The sequence below is a fragment of the Apteryx rowi genome, unplaced genomic scaffold (assembly GCF_003343035.1).
Source record: "Apteryx rowi isolate R43461 unplaced genomic scaffold, aptRow1 scaffold_113, whole genome shotgun sequence".
NCBI lineage: Eukaryota > Metazoa > Chordata > Aves > Apterygiformes > Apterygidae > Apteryx > Apteryx rowi.
In genome coordinates this window covers 1,871,733-1,891,775 of record NW_020447342.1, presented here as the reverse complement: position 1 = coordinate 1,891,775, position 20,043 = coordinate 1,871,733, and the positions used below count along the sequence as shown (strand labels likewise).

Sequence of the window (20,043 nt, the reverse complement as noted above, 5' to 3'; positions counted from 1 at the left end):
CCTTAGTTTAAACATTTCCAGATCTAAATACCTCCTGTTGTGGCTTTGGTCTCCTTGACTTTGAGCACATGTAGGTAGGTACCTGTGCTCCAGCTACATGTGCGTGAATGCAAATAGTTCCCACCTCATGTGGAAGAGCAAGTGTTCACTCTTCGTACCCAGTTCAGTGTGTGTCTCCCTGCATGCACTGGCAACAGACATGCCAGCTCTTGCCAGTTGTGGGGGTGAATTTTGGGTGCAGTATCCAGACCCTGGCATGGTTTCATCTAGACTAGCGAACATCAATCCGAGCGCTGCCTCCTTGCCAACGTTTTCAGTCATTTTGGAAGTTGACTGGGGAAACAAACAAACACATGGATCAAACCCAGGAAAGTTGGCGTCGCAGAAGAGGACGAGTTGTCCGCTGGCGTGCCTCTGCTGCATCCAGCCCGCCATGCCAGCAGGGAAATCTGACCCTGTAATTCCAGCGCTGACTGATCACAAGCCGCTGAAAGCTGAGAAAGGGAGGAGGACAAGAAAGGAAAAATGCATAAACTCATTTGTGCCTTTGATCTCGTGTGTGAGCCAGAAGGAGTAGCACATAACTGCTGCKCTTTGAGGTACCATCACGCTTCCTGACTCCTTGTGTAGTGATTTGCCCATTAACGGAGGGTGAAGTTTGCCCACTCTGTGCATGGCCAGCGTTACAGGTTGGGGTGTCAAGGGAGTAGGCAGCAACAAGACAAGATCTGCTCCCACACYGTTTCTGTGCTCTTCCTAATGCCTTTCTCATTTCACGGTACCCCAAGCAATCAMTTAGAATAGGTGTGTCATTTCCAGATAGAAATAATGATTTGCATGTCAATGTGGCCATTTTACTCTAGTCCAGATTGCTGTAGGGACTTTTCCACTTCAGAGCATGAGCAAGTATTGGGATTAAAGTGACCACTATAGACTTTGCCAGGCATTTTAAGTAATTCTGATGTTGGATTTCCACTGTCAGTAGTCAAATACTCCACTGCAGAAGTGAGGTACTTGTTTATTTCAGTGGAATCAAAGATTGCATTTGAAATAGTCATTTGAGTGCACTGCTGCTTGCTTTTCTCTCTTATCCCCATTCTTGTTTCCATCCTTTGGATGCGCTTGTGATTTGGGAATGAGAGGGCAGGCTACCCTACAGAAATGCATACACCTGAACTGGAGCACCACAGCCCCAGATTCAAGCTGCTCTGATTTTACCACTGTTGGTGATGATATTAAATAGGAGAAGCAGTACTTCGCTAGAGTGCTGGGATGTTGCTTGGGTGCTAGGGCCTGTGCAAACACCATAAGAAAACATGGTCCTGAGCTTGGGGAACATCCTTTTGCAAGGGCTTGATCTTGCACAAATTCAAGCCTGCAATAGTCCCACTGACTTTAAAACACACCATGTCCATCCCTGTCCTGCCCTGCTCTCCCCCCCACCCCCCCATACCTCTTTTTGTTTTACAGCACAGAGGGACATTGTGTGTGGTCATTATCCAGACCTGGTGATGAAGCTTTTAACTTAAGTGTCTCCCTGCAGTGTGTGTGTGTCTCATAAATGACTCTGTTTTCATGACGCCCCTGTGAGCACAGGGAAGGTGGCACCACGTGTTTGCAGACAAGCGAATGGAAAAAATATTTTTTTTCTAGCATGTTCCTAATATTTCACAACTGGTTAGAGGCATGTGGATCCTGAATTTTCAGTGGTGTTAAATGGTATGGAGGAAGATGAAATTGGTGTCCACTTTTGCAAATAGTGGTCTGCACTGACTTTTCAGTGCTACCATGGTGACTCTAGGGATGGTGCCTGCCTTTACTGGTTGTTTTTTGAGGGTTTTGCTGCAAGATCTGCTTCTTAGACATCTCTGAAGCACTGACTACCCAATATGGAGCATAGGCAACAGCAGCTGACTGAAGTTCTGCAAAATTTAATCTAATTGAGCTCTAAATGAGGAGGGGGCTAGCGATGGAGAAACCCAAGATGCTGTCATGTTGTACCCACCCTGCACACTTTACGGGCAGACGTTTTGGCAGGGGCCAAACAGAAGTCTGTGTCCCTACAGACTGAGACAAGAATGGATATAGCTTATTTTTCATGTTCTGTCCTGAAAACAAATGAAAAAGAGGGAGCCGATTCAGGCTGTGGTATTGGTATTATCAAGAAAAGGGAGACTGTATGGTTTCCTGTCTGGTTTGCCTCCTCCATGGCTGCTGCACGATAGTTTTGTCAGTCATTAAAAGATGAAAGAAAGGTTGTTCTGGCTTGGCAGCTGTGGGATGACCTCACTGTTGATTTACTTAATTATGTGTATTTCTTGGTGAACAGATTCTCATTAAGGGAACAGACTCAATTAGGGTATGAGGCTTGGGCTGCACTCTTCTTAAAGGTCCAGTTGTGGGCTTGCCTGTGACTTGGGTTGTGTCTCTTTCTGCAGATGGGGTTCACTGTCTCACGTGTGCCATGATGCTGCTGAACACTGACCTGCATGGCCATGTGAGTATACACGTCTTCGTGTAGATTGCTCCTGTCAACTTTGTGCTGGTAGGGGGTGGTCTTTTGGCAGCAGGGTCCGTTTGCTGCCTGTATACTGCTAAAGCACCCTGAACATCTCCAGTGCAGACAGCAAATGGAGAAAAGGTTGCACTCCCTGGAAGAGCTGTAATCCTAGGGAAGGGGCTTTCCAGTGTGCCCAGGAGCAATCGTGTCCAGGGGAGGCATTGCACCTGGTTTTGCCCTTATGTATGAGGGTGCTCCTTGTCCTTGGGCCCCTTTCTTTCTGGTGTGCRTCTCATCCTTTCCTGGTGAAGGCAGCTGGCCCTGACCAGGAAGCTGTGGTTGGGATTGGCTTCCCCTTTCCAGAATGTAAAAACATCTGGGAAGGCAGAAGCAGGAAGGGAGGCAGAAGAGGGCTGGGAAAGTCACGCAAAGAAGTGGTGTTTGCAGGCAGCCATTTGTAGGAGCGAAAGCCTGGGAGAACCAGTGTGCTGCTCGGCCAGTATAATGTCTGGTGTGCTCAGAGCCATGAAAGCAGAGGATGCGGTGGCATGGGCATCTGGCGCAGGAGCCCTGAATTCCCCCTCTGCACACCTCTCCCCATTGACTGCCCAGGGGAAATCAGCTTCCAGGCTGAGTCCTCCCAGTCACACTCAGGTGGTTCGCAGTGCCAGCAGCTGTGGGACATACATTTCACCGCTCATGGTGTGTTATGGCTGCTGTGCATGGTAACCCTGAGCTGGTGAGTGGCCTTCTCCATTGTGGCAAAGGGGAGAGCCCAGGAAAGCGTGGTGCATCAGTGTGCAGGAGTGGTGGCTTCAGCCCGGCAGTTTTGGGGTTTCTTTCCAGCTGAGGACTTCTGCCATGCCACCCAGGGATCCTCTGGGCAGGCTGGCGCCTGCTGCAGGGAGGCCTTGTGAAATGCCAGTGCTGGCTGCCTCAGCAGTGCTGGGCCTGGCATCACCACCATATCCCGAGCAGCGAGGTCTGGTGGGCATGCACCAGGACAGCGGGGCCCACGGACATTATGCACCACGGGCAGCGTGTCAGGCCACAGCAGACGAAGGCTTGGCACAGCCGTGCCCTCCTGGGGCACTGCGGGTCTCCAAGGGTGGTCCGGCCCCGTGTGGGTGCAGCTCTGCAGCAAGTGTGATTAATGAGGCTAAGACTTCTCCGTGCTTCCCTGAGGGTTTTGACGCCCACCTCCTGCTTTCTGTCTGGAAGCTGTACAAGCAGAAGTTGCAAAGGATTTTTTTTTTTTTCCTCTGAATACTGGGCCTTCCTCGACTGAGGAGTGCTTCAGTCCCATRGGAGAGTGAGTGGAGGTATGGGAACGTGCCCTGGTGTGACTGTTAATATATCCCACTTCTTCTGAGTACACAGGGAATTGGGCTGTCTCGGTCTGCCTGCGGTGGCAGACGAGGTGCCTCCCTGGCACTCCGTTCTGCAGAGCAATGAGCAGCTCTGAACCCCTGCTCTCCTGCCTCCCTGCATTGCAGTCCGGGGAGGGAGACCGAATGTGCCTGAGCCTGGCAGCATTGCCTGTCGCTCTCTTGAAGGCAGGTGCTCTAGTGGGCCCTGCTGTCTTTTTGAGGTACTGGAGTAAGAGATCTGGCTCTGGCCATTTATTCCTGCTGCTGAGTTGCAGCTGAAGCTGGGATGACTACGGTTGTTGTAGGACTCCCTAAGCTTGCCAGTCTGTCCTACTGGTAGTCATTAGTGTGGTGTTATATGTATACAGCAACAATGCTTGCCAGACGTGTGTCTCTTCTTTCTCTCTTCCTGGGATTTCCTGTAATTTTTGTTTTTCCTCTTGTTGCTTTGCATTTTTCCACATAGGTGGTAAGTTGGGCATTTCTGACTTGGAATGCAGCCCCTTGCACATATACCCTAATTGCCTGTTTTCTAATAAGCATACAGTGCTCCAACTCATCCTTAGCATGACTCTGCTAGAGCAGGAAATAAATGAGTCATAGGGCTTGTCTACACTGAGCTGTTCTTGTTCTTGACATACTGATAGTAAGTGTGGACAGTTTTAATTCAGAGTCAGCTCAGCTGATTGTAGGGCTGTAGGACAGCTGCTGTGCCATCAGTTCACACTTTCCCTTAACTCTTGTAGACAAACTCTTACTTATCCCTTTATTTATTCATGTCTTGCTGCATTTCATTCTCTTTATAACTAAATTTCTATAACTATTTTTCTATAGTTTCTTTTTCTGTCTTTCTGTTTTTACAATTAATTTTCACTAACAGTGTATTGGAGATGCATGCTCGCTTCTTTGCTGGCAAGTTATCACCTAGACTGCGATGCCATGTTTAAAATCCTCTAGATTTTTAACACAGCTGTAACCTGCCAGGTACATCTGCCTGAACCTGTGTAGTACTGTGTGGAGATGTTAGCTTTGGTCCTGGAGCAACACAGCCATTTCACTGCTGTACTAATTTTCTCAGCAAGGCTCAGTAGCTGAAATGAACCATATTGCTACTGGTTCTAGTCAACATGAGAAAACACCAAACTGATATATGGAGGAAATGGACAGAAACAGGCTGAAGTCTGTTGCAGGGAGGAGGAAAGCATTTGCAACTCTGAGAACAGCTTCAGCCTGCGTATGAGCACTGGGATTACGCCAGGGAAGAGCAATGTTCTGCATAGCAACCAGAGGAGACTGGTTACAGCCGGACTGTGCTGTTAGAAGCCTTCTTGATGTAGAAAGTGGTGAATCGTGTGTCCCCCTCCAGAAGTATCTCCCTTTGCTTGGAAAGCAGTGTTCCTGTCTGCTTTCTCCGTGCTGATCTATGCTGGCCACAGATTCCTTAGATGCTGATAGTAGAGGTTGGGTGGTTTCCTGACTCTCCTTGGTTGTGCATTCTGGAGGGGAAATAAAGATGTGCAGTCCAAGGCATCATGTAACTGAAATGTTTAATGACCTGTGTTATAGTCTGATCCCCTCCTTGGGACCTCACTACTGCATTAACTTGGGTTCTCACTCCTAACTCAAGTCATATCTGCAAACAGAGCTCTTCCACTCCAGGCTGCAGATACTTTGCATTTGGTTGGCAAGGCAAGGAGGAGGGCTTCAAGCTCAAAGGCTGCTTCCTCAGGGGGACAGCAAGCAGACCACTTTGCAGACAGGAACCAGACAGATGCCTTGTGACATACTCATCTAGGCAGAGGGAGCAAGTGCAGTGCAGCCCATGAGGACCCTGTGCTGCAGGAGGAGGCTCACAGTGCAGTAGCTCACCCCTGGCTAGCTCTAATCAGACCCAGAAGCTCGCTTTCCCTCAGATCTCCCTTGATCCCTCTTTTCACCAGCTTGGTGTTGTCATTGCTGCCCTCTCCACATGCAGGTGTGGGGTTTTAGCACCCAGGGTGCCAGGGGGACGTAGGACAGACACCTTCACTCGGTGGTGATGGTGACTTGGATCTAAAGAGCAGCTGAGACCACTCTCCAAATGGAGAAGTTTGGGTCCTACATAAGCACAACAGTTCCCTTTCTGGTCATGGCTCAATCTGGTAACTTTCGGTCTGAGAATTAAACAGAAAGCAAGGAGAAGGAAAGAATCCTTTGGAGATGTCAAGGCAGCCTCAACTCTGGGAACCAGAAAATTTGAATAATCCTGGAAATGCCTTCTCAGTATTGCCTGCCTCAGACTTGAGCAAAAGTGAGGAGAAGCAATTCATGTGGTGTTGCTTACTAACGTCATTGTGGAAAGCAGCATGAATATGATGCTGTGTTTCTCTGTTGTCCCTTCCAGAACATTGGGAAAAAGATGACCTGTCAGGAGTTCATTGCTAATCTTCAGGGGATGAATGATGGTAAAGACTTCCCAAAAGGGCTGTTGAAGGTAAGAAATGAACTGTAGAGTATGGATTTCCATTGTGATTTCATGGCTCAGTTAGTGAGACATGGTTCGAAACAGAACACCCTACTTCTGAATCTTAATTGTCAAGCATGACAGGGAATGGACATGTTTCTCCATCCAGAATGCACACAATGTTTATTCTGTACTTTTCCCACTGTCTTAACTTGAATGTGTTTGAGACTGTGTGCAGCGTGGAGATGCCAGCCTGAACACCAGTGGGGCCAGCTCCAGAGCTGGATGTCGTGAGAGCTCAGATGGTCATGTCAGCCCAGAGTGCTGTCTCCTGATTAAATCAGACAAAAGAAGACGGTCGGTTCTTACTGTTGAATACGTAGGGGCTTATGCTAAACTGCATATCTGGGAGATGTATGTGTGTTTTCATCAAAGGTGCTTTGGGGTTTTCACATTAGAACACGAGATGTAATTTCAGATCAGAATGTGCTGTCTGGTACAGGCTGCTTTGCTTCAGGTTTTGTTCATTAAGTTTATGCCAGGAGTTAAATCTGAAAACTGTTAAAGAGGCTGAGCAGGATGAATCTTGTTTTATTGTCAGTAATAATGAGAATGTTTCATTTCTCTTTTGTGTGGTTGTTGGCATGAAACATCAGTCTGTTTGAATGAAGAGAACAGCGCTTACACTAGAGTTCATAAATGTTTTGGTAATGGAAATAAAAATGAGAGATTGCTGCATCTGAGATGTGACCCAAAGCCTATTGAAGTAAATGAAAAGAATCACCGTCTCTTCAGTGGGTTTTGTGTCAGGCTCGTTCTGAAATGCAGATGCACCTGCACAGTTACAAGTGACAGACTTTGCTTTCTAACATTTTGGTATTTCCCTCTGTTTTCCCTAGCTTCTTCAGGGAGCTTTATCTTAGTCCCTTCTGCCTCAGTTCATAGTAGAGATCAGGGAATATAAACACAGATCCCTTCTTTTTAGATTTGATTATTTTTAAAATCTGGATACAGAGTATTCATCTGTCAGCAGCATCACTTAAAAAAAAAACAATCCAAGGAAGCTTATTTCTCACTCTGCCTTTGAGAGGTGTGTTGAGATTAATTTACAAGCTAATTGCAGTCCTTATTGAATAAATGGGTCTCCAGGCTGTGTTTAAATAACTTTCTGAGTGTACTAAGAAGAGACTTCCATTGGTGCTCACCTGCTGTTTATTTCCCTGCTGACAGAATTACGCAGTTGGGACTGTATCTTAGCTTTTAATGCTAACCTTCAATCTAATGCTAAGGTTAGCTGGCTCTTTTCCAGCCCTCCCTAAGCCAGGCACTGAGTCTGAGAGTCTTTTGGAGACAACAGGCTGGAATATGCTCCGTGTCAGTGTCCTGCTTTGTTTTGGGCATTTTACCATGTTCTGTGTGCTGTCCTGATCTCTCAGGGAGAGAGGGATTGTGCTTTCGTCTTGCTTTTCTGGAGATCTGTTTGAGTCTGGCTGATGATCTACCGCTCATGGCTTTCATTTTTCACTGGGAGGAAGCAGAGTGAGTGGCAGTAACTGTGCATTTCAGCAGCTACGTTACTGCATCCACAGCAGTCACCCTGACACTAGATATGTGATTACAAAGATTTAACAGAAATTAAACCTGCATTAGTCTCAATAAATTAAATTCAGAGAGCTGTGGTTCAGCGCAGCGCTGAAGTGCTTATGGTTTGCTAGTGCATTAGCAATATAACTAATGATGAGCAGTGCTGAAGCTGCAGGCGGCCTCTCCACAACGTTTGCAAGTTGTCTCTGATCCCTGAGAGAGGAAGAAGTGTTTCCACATGGTGGCACTGTGCCCTCATGGGAGTGTGATAGTGAACAAGGGGATTTGGCTCAGTAGTCACCCACGGGTGATTAAATCAGGCAAGGTCAGAAAAGAGTTGGGCTTTTCAGTCTTTCTGTGTTCTCCTCGTGGCTCCAAGATGAGCATTTTGACTTTGTGTGAAGCTCTGCGCCTACACACAGCCAAGCTCCAAATCAAAGCTTAGCAGTGTTGGAAGTGTAGGGAGACTTAACAGGTATATACATCTTCGCAGCTGGGTGGTCTTTCAAAGTGTCCATGCAGGACTTAGGGTGCTCTCTGTAGCATTTGCCATAGACACACATAATCAGGGATGCAAATCCTGTTTGAGCTATCCAGTACAGTCAACACACACGTAGAAATAAAATGTTGCCTTCAGTCACTCTGATTAACCTTAGTGCCACTGAGAGTAGAGTGCAGCCCTGAGAGGGTGGTGGGGTTTTTTTGTTTTTTTGTTTTTTGGTCTGAATAGGAAAATAACAGTGTCTCAAATAGCAGACATCAATGTGTGAGGAGGGTCAGTTCCGTAGTAGGGAGCAGTCTCAGAAGATTTCTGATGTGAAATCTGATATTCTTTTTCTCCCTACTCCTGTAAGAGAGCTGTCTCTTTACAGTATTAAGTGTTGGGTTTTTTTTTTTCCCCCCCTCAACAATAAAGGCACTTTTCTAAACACCACAAAGCTGTGTAGTTAGGATGTGATTCTCTGTGCATTGTTGATAGTGCTTTGGGAACTAGGGCTTCCTTCTGGCTAGAAATGGAAATGAGAAATGCTGATATGATCTCAGTCACCTTGTGTCTTTCTGTCTGTTTGTTCATTAACACTGCAAAGAGTTTCACTCTTGTACCTCCATCTGTACAAAGATTCATCTCCTTTTCTTCCTCCTCCCTCCTTTTGTTAGATCTGAGGTTGCTTTTAATGTTGAGATCCATACAAGCAAATATGCCAAATTGTGATTAAAAGTGTGGTTCTCCCCATGGGATCTGCTTGCAGTATTTGTATAGTCAGTACTTCACCAGGCAGGCAGATGTATGTACCTTCCCTTTTATTCCATCGTAGCTTTGCTTTGACCGTCTGTCACACGTCCCATTAATCTGCCATCAGCTGCTAGTAAAGGCTAGATGTGGAGATAGCAGCCTGATATCCAGTTATGTACTCTCAGCTCGTGCAGCCTTGAGAGTGGACACAGAGGTAATTTATACTTACTGTTGGGTTCCCGTATGCCTTCTAACTGGGGCAAACTCCTTGTTGTGAATGAGAACTAGGATCCCAAGCTGTGATTCTCTTCTCATCCCAAGCTGTGATTCTCTTCTGTTCCCAAGCTGTCAGCTCTCCATGGAGCTGACTGGTGTAAATAAGGTGAATCAGGCCTGTTAAATCCAGGAAGATTAAGGTTACTGAAAGAGAAATTTTTCAAAGGCAAGGAAACTTTCTGAAACTCCTCCTCTTTGACTCTGTGCTGTCACACTCTAAGCATACAAATTATTTTATATTGTATCAAGCTGTAATTGGACAATGTGATCCTGAATTCCCAGCAATGTTTTCCTTCTTACTTTGATATTATAATCCTCTGTAGCAAAGGTCCCGGAGTGAGTCTAAACCTTGGAAGGAGTACTGAATACCAAGTGTGGCGGTGCCGCAGCTGTCTCACCATGTAGCAATGCTGTGCTGTCAATGGACTCATTGCACGCTCCTGAGCATGATCATGAATCCACACAGCTACAAACATTTACAGCTGGGGACAGGTGACAGATTTTCCAGAAGTGCAAGGCACAAAGAGTCCCAGCTGCAGCACCAATCTCTTCAGAGCAGATGTACCTGGCATCCTGGGATTAGTTGCTGCAGATGCTATTGAGGATGATGAGGGAAGCTGGAAGAGAGATTCATCACCACAGTGGTGAATCAATGATAGATAACACTCCAGGAACAGTTAAAACGACTAAGTCTAACTTGTGGGTTGTTAGCCTAAGGGAGTTGCAGCCAGATGGTTGTTCATTTATTCCTGTGGAAAGGGAGGTTGTGGCTAGTGTCCGGCTACTTGGAAGGAAGCCAAAATCACTCTGGGGCATTTTTGGGAACCTCATGACTACAGTGTAGGAACAGTTTATCTGCAGGTTGGCTTCCTTCTCTGGCTCACACCAACTTTAATCTGATGTGGTGATACCATCTTCACTGCTAATACTCTATCTGTCTTCAAGGTTGGGCTTCATGAGGTTGCTTGAAGTGAGAAGAGGAGAAGGTTGTCTTGGAACGTGCATAATTTTGGCTGTGCACTCTTGCTTTGTTCCCTGGAGGCAGCGTGGTTCCCCACAAATGGTATGCTGGTAGAATTGGCCATAGTGTCTTCCTTTAGTCACTCTGTGGCAGGCTGTGTGAGACTTGGCTCTGGGGAGGAGGCAGTGACAAGGATTTTGTTATGCAAAGAAAGAAAGTGGCTGCCCCCACCTGCAGAGAGTCTGCAAGGATTCACTGCTAAAGAAGGAGAAACCTGCTTTTGTTGGGGTAACATACAGAAGTTAGAAAGGCAGTTTATAGACTGTGGAAATGAAGCTCTCCATCTTGGGAAGGGTACTCCGTTGTTAGGCCATATGTGAAGATAACACCTGCCCATGTTTCCCTCAGTAAGTATAAATCTTCTCTGAATCTGCAGCATCCAAAGTACCTTATTTCTGGAGAATCACAGGCCTTTGTTGTGACAGAAGTGCATGGGTTGTGATAGAGGAAGCTGTGTGGAGCCTCGCTTCATCTGTCCCATCATCCAGCTTCTGAGGTTGGCTGGCTCTGGTGGCCATGCTGCCCTATGACCTCAACAGCAGAAGGGAGGGATATGTTGCCTGGCCCCGATGATTTCTGGTGGGAGGTGGTGGCTCTTCGCTGACCTGGTGTCATGTTGGGGGGCAGTGTCAATGCCTCCCATCAAACTGAGGGAGCTGGGATGCAGTGCTGGGTCTCTGCGAGAACACTTCAGGGGTTGCTGATGGAGAGAAGATTCCAGTCTTGCATAGATGATCTGCTTTTTTTCTCAAAGGCTGTTTTCTGAGTAGGCTTTGTCTTCTGGAGAAGCACTGGAATGAAGGGACCAAATTAAGTGGGAGATGCTGGTGCTGAGCTCTCTTGAAGAACCTGTCCCTCTTAATTTCCTAAATGATCTGAATTCTTGATCAGGATTCTTGAGATTTGCAATTTCCTATAGAAGCTGCAAGGTAGTGTTTATCTCATTTTGTTGTCAGTTCCCTGCACTTTAATTAAGGATTTGTTTTTGTCACTGTCTTTCTGTCTCCAATCTCTTCTTTTTCGTTTAAACTCTCCAAAACAAACACTTGATTAAAAGAAAATTACTGGCATCTTACCTGATCCATTCCAATCATTTCAGGAGTCTAGTGGAGAGAAGGGTGTGACCATCAAGTAGCTAACTTTTTTTCTCTCTCATTTGCCCAGAGGAAATCACACTAATCAGACTGCTGTGTACACTCTAATTGCTTTCATTTGTAGTCTCTGCACTTCTTCCATTTTGTGGCTGACATTCTTCAGCAAGGAATTTCCACCTTCTTGTTATTGCTGAATGGAGAAGGGAGCCTGATAAATTCCCAGCTAAATGAGAAAGGAGTTCATACAGCTTGCCAGGAGGGAAAAGGTAAAGGGCCTCGAAAGTACAGTGTTTACTGCTGCAGCACTGTGCAGCTTCGGGCACAGGAGGGGGCGTTGGGAGAACAAAATGCCTGTGCTCTGTTAGAAAAGTCAGCATTCTCCCTGGCAAGGATCAGAACTTACCACCCTGTTTCCCCTTAAAAATGAAGTTCTTCCTTTTAAAAATGTTTCCATTTGGATAATGTTTCTGAGGCAGCCATTTCTTATCTGCTTGAAATGACATAACTCTTACTGAAGGCCTCTTTCAGCTGCTAGGAGACAACTGAGTCTAATCCAATAGTATAAAAGTCAGGAAATGCAGAATAAATCCATTAATCCTTGTCTTAAACAGTTGTTTATGAAAACATACTCTCTTTTCATTAACTGGTAAGCCACAGAGTCATAGTGGCTGAAGAGAAACCCAGGTGGTCTTAATGCTGTTCCCTATCCTCAGCAAGGACCTTCCTGCAGGGATAACTTTTGTTTCCTTCAGCTTGTGATTGTGGGTGTTGTGGCTTATCCTCCATAAGAGTAATAACCAGCTAAAGCAAGCCTGTGCAGAGCTGTGAATTAAACTGGATTATAATGAGGTTTCTATGTTTGTGCACTGCTTTGGGTTCCACCAGTAACTGAGATCCTGACACCTGTCTGCCCTGTTGATGTGCAAATGAATTTCTTTTCATGATCCAGGGACTTGATTCAATTCATATAAAAGAAAAAATAATCTGAAATCTATGCATTTCTCTCAAGGCAAATAAGCCCAGGTATTATAGCCAGGAAAGCAACATGAACTAACAGCAATGGCCTAATACTCTCCACCAGTTTTATATCTCTGAGCAGGGAAAATAAAACTTTTGAAACAGCTAAAAAGATGGTATCTTGTAAAGGTGATCCAGGAGTAAGGATTCTTCTCTGTGGCCAAGGGGCGGTACGAGGGATTGCTTCTCTTGGTATAAAAGCAGGCATTTCAGGAGGGGCCTGTTTCTGCTCTAACAATCTGCATTCCTCTGCGTTATCTTTTCTTATCCCTTTGCTTTAAGATTCTTAGTTGAAAGACCTCACCTCGCTCACCAGGCCTTTGTGTCAGCAAGCAGTGAAACCCAAGCAGTCAGCTAAGAATTTCCATTACTACTGGCAGCAATTATGTGGTTCAATGCCAGGCTCCTAATGAATGTTCAGGGGTTTCATTTTCATCTGTGGAGGCAAAGTCTCATTAGTATGTTGTCCAAGGAAGGATCAGGCAAGTGAATCATTTGATGTTTAGCTTCTCCATCCTGTCAGATAGCCAAAGCTGTCATTTATGCTGTGGTTAATTGAAATGCGTAGCTGTTCCAGAAGACGAATATCTCCATTCTGAGCTTCCCAGTTTTTCTGCTGTCAGTTTGGAAAATACAGAATAGTATTCTTCAGGAACAGTGCACTCTGTCGCTTTAAAGAAGGAATTCTGGGCTTCTTTCGAGCTGGGAAATCTCTAATACAGTGTCACACATACATTTTGGTCCCTATGACATATTACTCCCACCTCCATGTAGGTAGAAAACAAATTCTGAAAAACATTCTTTGATCTTCCACCCACTGATCTGCTCGAAATTTAACTTCTGTACTGCAACTCGAGGGAAGGAGGAGTAGGAACATAATTTATACCATATTTAAAAAAGAGAGAGAAGAAAAGAAAATATTACTTCCACTGGTTTTGGAATTATTGCTGTATAAATCTTTGGTATCCCTGCCTTCTGTTAGTCATCACACTTTTCAGATGACATTGGACTACTCTTTCTCTGACCTACTTGCACCGTTTTTCAAGCAAGAACGCTAGGTTGCTGCTTGAATTTTGATTCCCTCCTCCTCCCCCCCCCCCTTTTCCTTTGATGTTAAATGGAACATGTAGTTTCCTTCCAAGGTCATGCTACCTTGAATGATCAAGTCTGTATAAGATCCTGGTAAAAACATGGGACAAATCCAAGCTGCCTATTTTGTGCCCTGCTGACACATGGGCTCTAACAGGGTTTGGGAGGGTTTCTCCTGATGCTGGAGCAAGACAAGTGGACACCCCTCCATAGGTACATGCATTTGTGGAGGAAAGGGATGTCAAAGCCTATGCCTGTTTTCCCCCCCTTGGGCTGCTCCTTCCACACTGCCACACCTATGGCACAGACAACACCTGCATGAAGCCTGCATGGTTTTTGGAGTGGTCCTGGTCTTTTTTGTTGTGTTGGTCATCTGAATCAGAGGGCAGCACTGAAGGGTGGTGGTTTTCTCTTTTTAATGATGTCTCCGGTGCTGCTGAGGCTAAGCGTGCTTGCTACAGGTATAGAGGCAGGGTTGTCCATGGACTGATCCAAGAGTTGGCTGGCTTTGCAGCAGGATTTGATTCAGCTCACTGTGGGTTTGTCTCACAGTTACAGCCATGTGGGGCTGCAGTATTTTGACATTTTAATAGATTTGTTCGGGGGTGCTGCTCTTCTCTGTAGTTGCATTTGGCAGCTTTAACTTAAGGAATTTGGTGGTGGTTGTTAAGTGATGCTTATTTCAGGGCACCACTCATTTCTGTGAGCCTGCTGTGTAATAGACTAGAGATTACACAAGGAAGAATGCATGAAGATGAGCTTCTTCCCGTGTAGATTATACTGCTTAGAGGGGAAACACGACAGAGCCTAGTCTGTGACACTGAGTTGTTTTGGGATGCGCTGCGAGAAAGATCAAGATGGGTACTGGCATCTTTTCACTTGTAATGTGCTAATTAGGATAAAGGGGGCATAATCTCTTTGCAATCCTGTTATTAACAAAGAGTTTATTTTTATTAAATTTGTAGTCTCCCATCATACTCTGCAGGGCACTTTGTCTTAGGAATGATCTCTTTTGCATCAAGATACTGCGTGTCTCCCAGAGAGATACAGAGATATGAGGATTAATTTGGTCTTCCACCAACATTACGGTTTTGTCACTCTGCTCACCTTTGAGGGATTTACTGATGAAGAAAGTAGTAAAAACTTGGGCCTGGAACCACAAGTCAGCTGATCATGGATATGCTTTTAGCCTGCTTCCCCTGTAAAGTAAAACATGCAAATTTAGTTACCCTCAAGGACTCATTGGATCAATGCTTCTGTTTTCCCGGTACTGTGAGTTTGTGTGTTTTGCTTTGTGATCGAGGTGGTCTAAAAGCGCATGCTTATGCATATACAATAGTTTGGTTTACATGGAATAACCATCTGGGCTGTAGTAATTGGATTGATTTCCACTGTAAGAATCATTTTCCATATTGCAAGGGAAATCAGAGTTGTCTCCAGGGATTCTTCATCACAGGTGTTTGTACTGCATTTTAAATCGTAAAAAAGCAAAAGATTCTCTCTCAAAGACATGAGAAGGTGGGGTTTTTTGATGGTGAATTCACTGAGACTGTGATAAGACCCAGAATCTTTGCAAATGTCTGGTAATAAGATACTGTGGTCAGTAGATAATAAGGGATATCTCATGGGGAGAGTTTGGCTAATTTCACATTTTTCTGTCAGTCTCCATGATTCTCCTACCATACCTGAAACATGCTGTTAATCCTGTTATGGTTCCTTGTTGACATGGTTGCTTGTGCATGTAGAAGTGAAGTAGTTGCTCTAATATTTAAGTATCTGCTGTTTATATGGATGACAGACATTAAGATTTAATTCTGGTTGTCAGCTGCCGCTRGTCAGCAGACCTCAGAAATGATTATCTTAATGTTCCAATACTGTCAGTTCTCAAAGCAACTGACTCTTGATCACTTGTTGACATCTATTTCAATAGCTATCACATATATGTAATTTATTCTGCAGAATTAAATTTTCCTATTGTATTTGTTTTGGGGGAAATAAAAAATCAGGGGTGAAKGAGGAAGGAAATCAATCTGCTTATGAAAGATTTAATGTTGTTTATTTAACAAACAACAGTATTTAATAGCAGTATTAAATATTGCTGCTTTTCTGTGCTGCACAAATATGTCATTGGCTCTTGAGAATATATTTTATGTAATTGATTTGCTTGTGTATTTATGTATTCTGCTGGCTTTTGTTGTTGGCATCTTTGTCACTGGGATCAGGCTTAAATGATACTAATGGATTCTTGTGGCTTTGTTTGAGGACATTGAAGCTCTTCTTCAGACATAATAGCTTGTTTTACTTGGATTTTTGTCCTGAGAAACCAATATAGAATTTCACTTCGAATTCCACAGGTTTTCTTCCTGTGTTTTTTATTTGCTGAATGACATTAGGAGGACAAAGCAAGGGCTGTGTATGCTTACCATCCAGAAAACTGGACTGGTGAAAGGGAGAGGAGACGGGAAGGAGATTATTGCACCGTAAGGTTGTTCCCTACATGGGAGATGTACTATGCCATAGGGCTTGTGGCAGATAAAAGCTTCTGGAATGGCTTTAAAAGATTGAAAGAACAGTACAGACCTTCTGTGTGTTGTTCCCCCCCCCCCCATAAGCTTTGGCCCAAAATTTCAAATTTCCCTGCCGGTTTATGGTCTGCTCCTTAGATATGCTTGTAGGGAAATAGGATCTTGATACTTTAGACCACCTGACTGATGTCACAGGGTTGTCTAAGTAAYGACTGAATATCTGTCTTTTGTCCCTTTCCCATCGCCTCTTATCTGGCCTCTGACCAAGYGGAAGACTAGCTTCTCACCACAGCTGGGTCTCCTGGGGTGCAAGGACCTCTGGTTTCTCTGGTATTTCACTGCCATCTCAGCCCCTCTTTAAGGAAATTCTTCTAGTCCTCTATTTATGTTAACAACCCACTTCCCTTCTTCCTTAGAAATCCCTGTTGCTCAGTTACAGACACAAATCAGTCCTGTGTGCTTGTTAATTTCTAAAATGGTAGGACCTCTCTGATGTTCAAGAGCGAAGGTCTTTCCCTAGAAGAAGAGTAATCACTGTGTATGTGGGTCTAATTGCTCAGTCAGGACTACAAGATTCTATTATCACTTACAGATGAAAATCAGGGCACTGATGAAACAGTTGAATCCCTGAGCTGAAGGCATTTAAGGCTTCAAAAGCACGCTCTCAAGAGGCTCTCTCTTTTAGAGAGTGTAAGCTGACAAGTGTTTTTCATATTCTTTTTTTTTTTGGGGGGGGAAGGGATTTGAACAAGATGCAGCCTGTCATGCTTGGTATTTTGGACTGCTTCTGGGTGACAGTGAAAGCAGGTCTGATCCCATGTGAATTAAGGTTCCTGTCCTGTCTGAGGACCTGCTAACTTCACTTAGAGGATGCTGAATGGAGAACTGCTGCACTTAGGCAGTTGTGGTGCTGCTGTGCAGTGGGCAAGAGCAAGGAAATGTTGCTGTGCTTCAGTCTAGCTTGTGTTTAATGATGAAATTGCCCTGCATAATGCACGTTGGCCTAGGACTGCTTGTGATATTTAGCAAATATAATTATTTCAGATGTGCTGAGGGTGCTTGGAGAGGTGGCCTTATAAATCCAAGAGCAAGGATAATCTGCTAAGCAGGGGGCTGGCAGGTTAGGGAATGATTTGTGGCCATTTACGTAGCACCTGTTGAGACCTGCTGCTTAGCTCATCTGGAACAGTTTGATTGCATTGAAAATTTCCTCTAAGAAGAAATTTTCTTTGAAAAGCTTTTCCACTAGCAGTGGATAACATCAAATGGGTTAAGTAATGTAAAATGCTTTCTGGGAAGTGGCACAAGTAACTTAGAGTATGCAGTTGCTTTTTGCCAGATCCCCTGTTCTGTCAGACAAGCCCTAACAATAACAGGTTTGTGTAAAAAGGCTGGAGCACATATGGGATTTGTGCTTAATGTGTGAGGGGTGGGCTTGCTGAACCTGACTTTTTGTGGAAATGAGAATGCATGTTGCTTGTTTTCAAGTGGGAAGAGGTCAGTGCTTCATACAGAGCAGAGGCAGGATTTGGGGGGAATCAGACCTTTCTCTCTGTGAACAGTCTTTTATACTGATATTTAGGTTCCTCATTCCCTGTTTTACTGAGATAGCTGGCAAGAGCTTGCCTGAGACAAGCAGCTCAAGAAGCACTGCCTGGAAAGGGAACAGTGAAAAATTGGGAAGTGGGAGCACAGAAGCCAGAAATGGCCATGGGAACAGGGAATTTGGGTCCCCTTTCTTGCTTCTCCACTGCCAGCCTGTCCGGTCTTCTCTTCAGGTGGGATTTGTAGCTGTGACATCCCATGGGGAGAAAGAATGAAGGGTGGCTGCTAGCTGAAGGAGGGTATATATTGGGGAAGCAGCAGTCTTTTACTAGCAAAAATGTGTCTAGGAGCATGATGTGACTGTCTAGTCATGTGTCCACTAAGGGCAGAAATCACTGATTGCAAGAGGCTGGGAAGGTATAACCAGGCAAAACGCCCACTCAATTCATCTGCTTCTTATGTACTTCTGGGTACTGTAGCACACATGATGAAGGCTAAATAAACCCTTGCTCTGCTTTAATGCAGCTCTTCTCACACTAAAAATGGGACTTGGGCGTGAATCAGGGCTGGAGCCTCTTAACCTAACCTTCAGGTAACTGATGTGTTTCAGTGAGGGACGTTTATGTCTGTGTGCTAGGGAAATAACTGTGTTTCATAGCTATGATTGTGGTAACTGACAGCAAACAGTGACCCTTTTCCCCCATGTGTGTCTTGGCAGAAGTACCACTGTGCAAGGGACAGGATGAGAGTGCCCGGCATCCACCAGCACAGGATGCCTCTCAAACTGGGTCCCACTGCTCTTTACTGTTGTTCTGTACAGCRTCTAGGATGGTGACTGAGTAGCGCTTTAGTGCAAACAGTGAGGCGGGGGCTCAGTCGTGACTGGCACCGCACGTAGTCTCTGGGAGCCAGTTCCCATCCCCAGCGCATGGCAAGACAGCACGAGAAGCGTGCAACCTGACAGCCTTCGCGAGGCATCGTCCAGGCACAGTGCTGATACGCTCTGGAGGGAAGATGGGGGAGGGATAGATGGCCATCCATCAGCGACGGCCCTCTTCCAGAGGGAAGATGGGGTGATGGATAAGGCTGATGGGCTCCAGAGGGAAGATGGGATGATATTTCCCCTTCCCCAAGGAGACTGGACACAGTTACATGGGAGTCAGGCATGTCTGCCCAGCTTGCAGCCCTGCTGCTGCTAGGCTGGTTGGCCATGCCCTGCCTTGCAGGCGGGCAGTGTCCCCAACCCTGCATTTAGCACATGGCGAGGTCTTTGTGATTGCTGCTCCACCAACTTAGCTGTTCAGCTCTTTGCTCTTCCTCTGTGCAAGCTGTTTCTCCCATCTGAGCTCAGGACGATGTCCCCATTATCTTCTCTCCACGCTTGTACTAGCTGCKCTACCTGCCTCGGCGCATGCCATCAGCTGCCGCTACCCCTGTGCCAAGCGTAGTAGAGATCTTTCTCATTGGAGCAGGTTGCTATGGTGATGTGCAGTCTGCTGCGTTCTGGGTCTCCAGGAGCCAGAAATGATGGTGCTTTTGCAACATTGAGGTAAACATCTATGCTTTCCCTTATACAGCACATCCACCCTTGGTGAAGCCCCAGGCTGTGATTGGCGCAGGTCTCCCCTTGCTCCCCCCATGCCAGGGGAAAGCAGCTCTGGGCACGCAGAACATTTCTGACCTGCAGAGTGGGGCTCCAGCAGGTTTAAGTGGTGCCTGTGCCTTGCGTGGGCTCTGAAGATTGCCCCCACACCAGTTCGATGGTGTGGGTTTCCTGGTGGGCAGAGAAGGGGGACAGCCAGCCCATGGCATTGCTGCTGGGTAGGCTCCTGGAGCATGCAGTTTGTTTGCAGAGTGGTGGTGTTACAGCTGTTCTTAATGCCAAGGGGAGACCTGGTCCTCTGGCTGCTTGCTCGCAGTTCTGCCACTGATTAGCTGTGTGACCTTGGGAAAGTCATTTTGTTTCCTTGTGTCTCTCCAAAGGTGAAAGTGGCCTTTCTCTCCCTTGGCTCTGTGAGGGCACCCTGAAGACTCTAGCTTAGAAGTGCTAACACCTGGAGCTGTTGATACCATTAAGGATAGACAGTGCCCAGAGCGCTTCTTTGGGGCTTGCATGCTTTTCAGGACTCTGTTATCATGTTGTGTTTTACCTTTGATTTACTGATTTATTCAGTGCTTTGGGAATCCATCAGTACTTCTCAATTCCAGAAGCCTGTAGCTGGCAAGCAATCAAGGACTCTATTTATGGTGTCCCTTTTTTATCAGAGGCAGTAATGAGCATGGCAGGCCATTGCAGGCAGGGGAGTGTGGCTCTGTGAACTGAAAATGAATCTCTTGCTTAATCG

At 45.7% G+C, this 20,043-nt stretch overlaps 1 protein-coding gene across 2 annotated transcripts in view; it reads left to right on the top strand.

Moving 5' to 3' along the window:
* Window positions 1–20,043, top strand: part of PSD3 (pleckstrin and Sec7 domain containing 3) — a 121,417-nt gene that overhangs the window by 62,376 nt on the left and 38,998 nt on the right. For both annotated transcript variants that reach the window (XM_026078739.1, XM_026078748.1), the window contains 2 exons: window positions 2,439–2,497; window positions 6,254–6,343. In XM_026078739.1, coding sequence (XP_025934524.1) covers window positions 2,439–2,497; window positions 6,254–6,343 — 149 coding nt within the window. The remainder of the gene's footprint in view (window positions 1–2,438; window positions 2,498–6,253; window positions 6,344–20,043) is intronic.